At 35.7% G+C, this 9,157-nt stretch overlaps 1 protein-coding gene across 5 annotated transcripts; it reads left to right on the plus strand.

Annotated features, from left to right (window-relative positions):
• The first annotated feature begins 3,664 nt into the window (after nt 1-3,664).
• Nucleotides 3,665-8,283, plus strand: LOC126702056 (putative FBD-associated F-box protein At5g38570). Of its 5 annotated transcripts, XM_050400665.1 has the most exons (7): nt 3,670-4,385; nt 4,483-4,747; nt 4,994-5,184; nt 5,423-5,484; nt 5,651-6,502; nt 6,624-6,767; nt 7,763-8,283. In XM_050400665.1, exons 4-7 carry the CDS (start codon nt 5,449-5,451, stop codon nt 8,060-8,062), a joined length of 1,332 nt encoding a protein of 443 aa, XP_050256622.1. In that variant the 5' UTR covers nt 3,670-4,385; nt 4,483-4,747; nt 4,994-5,184; nt 5,423-5,448; the 3' UTR covers nt 8,063-8,283. The 5 variants fall into 5 exon arrangements, with proteins under 5 accessions (XP_050256625.1, XP_050256624.1, XP_050256622.1 ...); XM_050400668.1 differs by having other exon boundaries at nt 3,665-4,385; nt 4,483-5,184; nt 5,430-5,484; XM_050400667.1 differs by having other exon boundaries at nt 3,667-4,385; nt 4,483-5,184; nt 5,446-5,484.
• Nucleotides 8,284-9,157: the final 874 nt, after the last annotated feature.

Raw genomic sequence — 9,157 nt, forward strand, 5'->3', positions numbered from 1 at the left:
ATTAAATTGGTATCAAAATTATGGGGTGTTACATCCTTCACCCCTTAAAAAATTTCGTCCTCGAAATTGTACATACCTTCGTTAACGAACAACTCTGGATACTTTGATTTCATCTCATCTTCTTGCTCCCAAGATGCCTCTTCCATTGTGTGATTCTTCCAAAGAACTTTAACCAATGATATGGTCTTGGTGTGTAGCACATGATCCTTGCGGTCAAGTATTTGGATTGGAACTTCCTCATAAGTCAAGTTGTCTTTGATCTTGAGTGGCTTATAGTTCAAGACTTGTGAAGGATTCGGGATGTATTTCCTCAGCATGGAAACATGAAACACATTATGCACTCTTGTAAGTGTAGGCGGTAAGGCCAACTTGTAGGCAACTTTTCCAATACATTTTAGGATCTCAAATGGACCAACAAATCTGGGACTCAACTTCCCCTTCTTCCCAAATCTCATGACACCCTTCATTGGGGCGACTTTCAAAAATACCATATCTCCAACTTCAAATTCTACTTGCCTTCTTGAGTTGTCATAATAACTCTTCTGTCGACTTTGTGCTGTTTGCAATCTTTTACAAATTAGATCAATCTTCTCAGATGTCATTTGAATGATTTCTGGTCCCAACAATTTTCTCTCACCAACCTCTTCCCAACACAATGGGGACCTGCAATTTCTACCATACAAAGCCTCATAGGGAGCCATCTCAATACTAGAGTGGTAGCTATTATTATAGGCAAATTCCACTAAAGACAAGTATTTTTCCCAACTCCCTTTGAAATCCAATACACAAGCCCTTAACATATCCTCCAAAGTACGAATAGTCCTTTCTGACAGTCCATCTGTTTGTGGGTGGAAGGCTGTACTAAATTTAAGATTAGTACCCAAAGCTTTATGTAGGCTTTCCCAAAACTTTGAAGTGAATCTTGGATCTCGATCAGACACAATTGATGTTGGGACTCCATGAAGACTCACAATCTTATCAATATATATTTGTGCTAGATGATCAAGTGAGTAAGTCATCTTAACCGGAATAAAATGTGCTGTTTTTGTCATCCTATCCATAATTACCCAAATGGCCTCATGTCCTTTAGGAGATCTTGGCAACCCAGTCACAAAATCCATACATATACGCTCCCACTTCCACTCGGGAATGGGAAGTGGTTGCAGCAATCCTAAAGGTTTCTGGTGTAATGCCTTAATTTGTTGACAAGTTAAGCATTGCTCCACAAACTGAGCTATCACTCTCTTCATGTTATTCCACCAATAAGTTTCTCGAATGTCATGATACATTTTAGTGCTACCAGGGTGCACTGAGTATGGGGAATGATGGGCTTCTTCCATAATCTCCTTCTTTAATGCAAAATCAATATCTACACAGGTGGAGTGGGGTCGTTACAGGAAATCCCAAGATCTAGGTTCAAATGGACAACAGAATCGTGGAGATTATTTTTATCACTATGGAGATAACATCTCCTTCGCATTCCTTTGATGAAATAGTGATGTCTATAAGCGATGTTCAGGGTAAGTTTTGCTTTTAATGATTCTTATTGATAGGCCAAGAATGTGTTGATCCCTTGTGATGAATTAACAAATTAATTTGCCAAGTTAATTAATGAATTCAATTAGCATGCAATACGCATGGTAGCACAAACAAATCATCAATTAACTAAATGCAGCAGAAATTAAGGTGATTTGTTTACAAATGGGGAAATCCTATATAGTAAAAACATCATCGGGTGATTTTAAGGTCACCACTCTCAAGAATTCACTATTATCACAACAAGCGGTTACAAGTAAATGAATTCCAGTACCTTATACCAACCTACAGTTGAACCTTTATCCCAATATCTAGTTGAACTTGTTCTGTAGTGAAAATATCTCCTTTTCAATGCATGACTCCTAATACGTGACTAACCAATTTGATGCGTGGATCCGAGTACGTGGCTTACTCACCAACACGATGAAGATTACGAATCTCCTTGGTTACAAAACCCTACGATGTACAAACACGATAGCTTCTTCAAGAGAAAGATGAACTAGGGCAAATTCTGTCTCCGGTCACAATTTGCATGAACACAACTTTGCTTCACACTCGCGCAATTATGCAACCTTTGACGGCCCTTAAAATAATCCTTATATATGTTTAGGGTTGTGAGAAAAGATAGCTCAAACATATATACACGGATTGGATGAAAATCAGAGCTGAAAATATGTTTTTTATAAACCTCGATAGATAGCTTATCTATCGAGAAGCTGTCGAGCATCGGGCTAAAACAGTTTTTTAAACCTTGATAGATACTAGCTATTGAGCTTTAAAATCCATCACTTCTTCACTTGATTCTTAGATAGACTTGCATGGTTTTAGCACTTAATTTTGAAACCTTATTCCTTGAGGTATTAAACACATCTTAGATCTACCCAACTACAAGTGTGTTTTGTCAAAGGATTAGCCAATTCTAATTTGACATATGTTTCTAATATTAAATCACATATGTCCTAACACTTATATCTTGGAATTCCAAGTGGGGTATAGCAGGATACTCTTAATAAGAGTCACCTATATGAATGTGAAGTGGGCCGCTTCCATGAGAGTTTCAAGGCTGAATTCTCTAAAACACTTCATGAATTTACTAGAATATGTTTAGGGCCAAAATAAACACAACTATAAGAACGAAATATGTCCGAAAATGAGCTGTATGAATTCTATTGTCTTGGTATACACAAATGGCTGACAGTTCAAAAATATTGTGTTCACTGATTAGCTAGTATATCTAATAGTCTTTCATAAAGGAAGGTTCAAAGCCAAAAGCCACCTCTTCCGATACAGTAACTTTCCTTCTACTCTCTCTGTATCTGCATCATCACTTGCATTGTGTTTATCAATTTCTATTCATGTGGGGGATTGTTGGAAAAATAGTATGGAGTGAATAAAAAATTGATGTTTTCTATGTTCACTTGAAGATGTTATTAAATGTGGTAAAAATTCTGAGTCCTACATAGAAAATGAAAGAGATAATATATGAGTTTATATGCTTATGAGTTGGACATTAGGTTGGGCCAATGGCATATATGGACTGGGCCTACTTGTCCAAATAATAATATTTTATTATTTTAATGTTTGAGTCAGTTAGTTTGTGCACAATAGTTATTACTGAATCAGAGTGCCTGTTCAGAAACACATAATTTTTCATAGTCCCTCATTCATAATAAACTACTTTAAAAAAAAAAAAAAAAAACTCTAAAATAGTGAGAATATTTTTTGTGCATTTCATTTTGTGTCAAAGAGAGAGAAAAAGACATTGAGTAGTCACAAACAATGATTGTGTGAGGGGCAAAATTTGCTTTAAAGAGATTGTGGCAAATATCAAATTTGATCTGAACCAATCTTCACGTATTTGGTTTGTGTGTTTTTAATTATTTTATATATATATATATATATATATATATATATATATTCAATATCTGTTTGTGGCTTTTGTCTATCCATCTATTTATGTTACTGCTTATCCTTAAATCTGTGTATGTTCTTTTTGCTTTATCACAAAAGTATATGGATGAAATATAGCCAACAAATGTTTGATGGAACAACTTTTGTTGGAGAACAGAACAATGAATTGCGCTCTGATTTGGGTTTTATTAATTGTGATTTGAATGTGAAGAGAAAAGCCAATTAATTGGATAAATGAATAAAAAAATTAAGGAATAAAAGATTAGAGAAGAACATCATGGCTGCTTTCAAAGCTTTGAAGAAGGAGAGGAAGCTTTCAAAGCTTCCATGACTGATTCTTTCACAGCTTTCAAAGCATATTCAGAAGTCCCATGCCAAACCCACAACCCATCGGAACTCCCACGGCCAGAAATCCATATCAAACCCGATGTCTCACCTCCCCAAGCTCGCCGGAGGACCTCAATTTCACACGCCTCCACCAGAACGAGCCCCGATGCTCATAGCGGCATAGCCATGAAAGCCACCCTGTCAATCCAAACAGCCATGGTTTCTTGTTTTGCTATGCCAATCTTAGCTGTGAAACCCACAGTTTTAGTCCAAACCCATTGCCATCAAGTTCCGATCTGCCAATCTGGACGCATCTGATGCTCAGGTAGGTGAGGTCCGTTTAGGGTGGGGATGTTGGGGAAAGATGCGAGGAAGAAGGAAAGACAAAAAATTGAGAGAAAAAAATGGTATTTGACGTGTGATTTTTCTAACCTTAGGATTGTTACTTGCCACGTGTCTTTCATCGGTGTAAAAACATGAGAGAACTGGAGACGTATAACGGGAGGGGAGCCGCCCCCTTTTTTTTTTTTTCCTCCTCTTCCTTCCTTCTCCTTTCTCACTTTCACGCCTATGGGTCTCACGTTCGAGCCTCTTTCTCTGCTGCACTGCTGGTACTCTCTATCTCTCTCTAGAAATTTATTTTATTTTATTTTAAAACTCAAACATGATTACATATACATATAAATATATGTTAAATTATATATATAGATATACATACATGGCGGTCGGTTCGGTTACACATCGGAATGCAAAACCCACAATCGCTTGCCGCACCGGCCGTCATCGGTACTCGCAGATCGTCTCCGACCACCGCGCCATACACCTGCGGTGAAGCTCAAATGGGTGCGGTTCGGATCAGTGCAGACCGGTTTTGTCAGCTGCGGGCAGAATCTGAACAGGCCTAACAACAACTAAGTCACCACCACAATTAATTAAGGAAAACGGATCGTTTGTATCCTTTTCCAGTACTAAGGTCAAACCCTTGTCGGTATTGTTGTATCATAATTGGTTTCTTCAAAAAAAAATTTAAGTAGGTTAGATCGGTTCTGCCGTTTATCTTTAAAAAAAAAAAAAAAGGTTAGATCGGTGTTGTTGTATCATAATTGAAAGAGATTTCTTTTACAGTCCTATTCCTAGTCGTAAACCTAATCCTGGCTTCACAAAGAAAAAACAGTCGGTGTTGGGTTACTATTTATACCCTTCGTTTCTCGAATTACAGAGACAGTTCTTGGAACAAATCGATCTCTCTAAGTCCATCAAGCTGCGAACTTTCTCACTTGGGCTTTAAAGTCTGTCAAATTTCTCATCTGGGCGTGTCTTGGTTTTGAGATCTGGTGGAGATTTTTGTGTTTTGGGGCAAAGAATTCAATTGGGTTTTCTTGGAAATTCAGTCTGATCGCTTTGTTTGAGGTAAGTTCAGTGTTTTGTTGTTGAGAAAATTGAGAATTGACAACTTGTTTTTTTTTTTGTTCTATCACTGCATTAGAATTAAGATATTTATTTAGTTAATTTCACACTGAGATCATGTAGTCCACAATATCTCTGGCTTACACTCTTACAAAAGTATTGATCTTTCCTTGCTTTATATTGTTGACATCAATTTGGTTTCTCTAATTTTGCATCTTTTTAATTTTTATTCAAATTTAAGGAAACAGTAAATTTTTTATTTAGTAAATGGAGAAGTCAGTGCTGCCTCTGCCTTCTGACAAGGTAAAAATTCGGTTTCCTCTTATGTAGTTGCAATTTCTTTTTTCGAAATATCTTTCAAAACAAAAATTTACCTCATCTTAATATGTTAAGAAGAGGTATATTAGTTAGAACAAACTGTGTATAAAGTTGAATCCTTTACTGAACTTTTCTCCTTTAATATGGTAAGGACTTGAAGGACCTGATAAGCCAGTTGCCAGATGATATCCTTGTCCATATGTTGTCTTTCTTGACTTTGAAAGAAGCAGTCAGAACTTGTGTTCTTTCGCACAGATGGAAATATCTGTGGCCATTTTTCAGAGGTAGTTTAAACTTTGATGATCCAGATACAATGTGGGACATTGCTGACGAAAAGAAAAAAATGAAATTTGAAAGGAAAAAGTTCATAAAAAGGGTGAACCGTATTCTAAAATTACTCCGAGGCTCAAATTTAGATGAATTCAGAGTTTGTTTTGAGTTTGATAATAATTTTAAAGATCTGATTGATGGATGGGTTGACTTTGCAATCTCAAAGGGAGTTAAGAGGCTTGAATTGGACTTTTCACCAACAGAGGCATGCGAAGGTGCAAAGAGTTATACATTTACACATGATCGTTTTACTAGCGTCGAAACTTCTGTTGGAGTATCTTGCATCAAGTACCTAACGTCCCTCACTCTTCTATACGTAAATGTAACTGGCAAGCTTCTTGAGCATATCCTCTCCAACTGTCCCCTGCTTGAAAGATTATATGTCAGCCAGTCTACAGACCTAGTAAATCTGAAGATTTGGGGTTCATCACTGCGGTTGAAGTACTTACACATAACACAGTGTATATATTTTAAAAGTATTGAGATCTATGCTCCAAATCTGGAGTCGTTTGGCCTCGTTGGTGGAATAAAAGAAACGCAAGTTAATTATGCACCCCGTCTTCTAGACCTACACGTAGGAGGACCCAAACCTTTGCAGTATGCAATTTGCCCGCTGTCAAGCTACCTTTCTCAGCTACAGAGTTTGGTGCTGAACATTTGGATCTCTCGTATGGTAAGTACTTTAAAACATTTTTCAATTTATTGCATTTATGTTTATATGGTTTGATTCTCAAAAAACAAAAGTTCATATAGTTTTACACAATGTTCTCTCATCTCTCCTTGGTACTTTTCAGCAAAAATTGGAACTCCCCACAATTCAAACGTTAACCAATCTTAGACACCTTACATTGAGAGTTCTTGCATCTGATAGAGAAAGCCTCATCGGTTTAATACCACTGATAGAAGCGGCACCTTTTTTACAGAAATTTACGTTAGTGGTAAGTGGTAACTATTCTTACTTTATAGCTTGCCACTTTGTATTGATTGCTTCTTTCTTTATTTGGTGATGCTATTTGCCCATTAATTATTGGATCATGGTTTTCCATTTTTTTATCTTTTTAAATGCTATGAGCATTTATATTGTTTGTGTTTTTATTTATTTTTATAATATATAAGAGCATTTTATGCACCCAGCACTTTTTTTAATATATAGGCTTTAAAAGGGTTTTGTCCTTGTATGCACCTAAAATGCAATTACCTGTGAAATGTCCTCTTAACGGTATTACATTTATAAGTTGTTTATTTTTTACTATTAATACTATGTCCATGACTGGCCTCTCCTAGAAGCATATAGGCCACCTTCTAAAATTACTGGAGGCACTTGTTCATTAAAAATCAATTTAAAAATTGATTTCAGACATGAGGTTGGAATAGGTTTGCTAGATCTAGGAAATTGCTTTAATTTGATGTGATAATGTGTTTGGATATTTCATGCACACTGGCTATTTGTCAAGGATGTATTTTCAGACTTATGAGAATTTTTTGATGCGTTGTGGCTCCTAAATCAGGGTTAAGGTATTTGCTTACAATATTTCTGAGTTAATGTCTTCTGAAGTTTTACTTGGCTCCTAAATCACATCTCTCTCTGTGCTCTACCTTAATGTTGTGTTGCACACGGAAAACCACCCACCCTTCCCTTGTAATATATGAGAAGTAGCAATTCATAACGGGTGGAGAAAGGGTTTCAGGTTACTTGGTTAGGTGGGTGGATTCACAATTGGTTTGGTGTATTTGCTGTGAACCATTCTATCACTTCCAATTTAATATTTGGAGTACACTTGTTGCAGCAAGTCAGCCTTTTTAGTGCTTTAATCATACGGTTAACTTTCTAATCAAAATTAATTGGCTTGCCTAACATTCTTTGCCAATAACTTTGGTTTATAACAAAGAGTTTGTCTTGCATATGATTCTTAATTCTGTTTCTCAATTGCAGTTGTCATGGGGTGAACCCATGATAGATAGAGAATTAAGGAAGGTGATGAAACGTCCTAATAAGCATCTCAAGGAGGTGGAAATAATAGGATTTGTGGGGCGTCCAATAGACATTGACCTGACTATTTACTTGCTCGAAAGTGCCATCAAGCTTGAGAAGATTGTTATTACTCCTCGTTGTCCGGCTCTTTTGGGAACCCCTTGGGAGTTTAATCAGATTGAGAAGAATGAACATGCAATAAAAGCTGCCAAGCAGCTCAAGAAATATCTACCCCGTGGAGCTGAATTACTTATTCTGTAGGCATCATCATCACTAATATATATGCATACTACTAATTTGTTGTTGCGAAGTGATGATTTTCTTTTAATGTTTTTCATTGTATTATTAGTTTTGTAACTTTCTGTTATTTAAGTGAATGATGGGAAAATAAGAACTTTATTGTGTCTTAGTTTTGTAAATTTCTGTAAAAATTGAATGATGGGCAAATAAGAAATAGCTGGTGCTAACAATCGCCATATCTAGTGAGATCTCTCTAAATTTGGTGGGATCTCAACCCGTGAATAGCCCTATGATATAGCATTAGGGCCTGCCTGGTAGTGGTGCTCAAGTATTGTTGTTTAAAATGATGTGAAAATTATAGTTTAAAAAGTGTTGTGAAAATATGTGTTTAAAGTACTAATAATGTAAAAAATGTGTTTGGTACTATGTATCAAATAACATATTTTAAAATATGAAAAAACATAATTGTGTGTTTGATATGTGCATATGTTTTTCTTAAAAGTAATGAAAAGAATGCTATTTTATTTAAGGAGAGAGAAAAAGAAAGAAAAAAATAAGAGAGAAGAACAAAGTGGTGGGTTCGAAGGAAAAAAGAGAGATTTTAGCCTTATCAATGGGTCTCATGGTTTTTGACTTATTTACAAAAAGGCCGCTCAGTAACATTACTTGAAAACTTACTGAAATCTAAAAACTGGTACGGCAAGTTTTCAAAATATATGTTTTAAACACCCTAAATTGAGAACTGTAACTCAAAACACTTTTGATAAAAAAACTCTTACCAAACATAGTTTTCTTTTTGGGGCCCACAGTTTTCAGTGTTTAAACATTGAAAACTGTTGTTTGAGCTTGCAAACCAAACACACTGAAAATTGTTATTTGAGCTTATAAACAAAACAGGCCTTAATATGTTTTTCAAAGTTGAGCACTCTTCATTTGGATGAATTATCTTTGTTAGTTGTTTCAAATTATCTATTTCATAGTTTAAAGGTAATATAAAACAATATACTCTTGTGCATAATAGATAAGTAATATATTTTCAAAAGAACAAAGTTTAGCTATAAAATTGGTTGTAACTTAAGGTTACAACTCTACTCAATATCTTTTTATGAAAGATAA

The sequence above is a fragment of the Quercus robur genome, chromosome 10 (assembly GCF_932294415.1).
Source record: "Quercus robur chromosome 10, dhQueRobu3.1, whole genome shotgun sequence".
Lineage (NCBI taxonomy): Eukaryota > Viridiplantae > Streptophyta > Magnoliopsida > Fagales > Fagaceae > Quercus > Quercus robur.

What these genes read in the sequence shown, in the direction of transcription:
- LOC126702056 (XM_050400668.1), top strand. Translation starts at nt 5,449, where the DNA reads ATGGAGAAGTCAGTGCTGCCTCTGCCTTCTGACAAG. An exon ending in TGCCTCTGCCTTCTGACAAG is followed by an intron (nt 5,485 to 5,650) that starts GTAAAAATTCGG and finishes TAATATGGTAAG; the next exon opens with GACTTGAAGGACCTGATAAG. An exon ending in TACAGAAATTTACGTTAGTG is followed by an intron (nt 6,768 to 7,762) that starts GTAAGTGGTAAC and finishes TCTCAATTGCAG; the next exon opens with TTGTCATGGGGTGAACCCAT.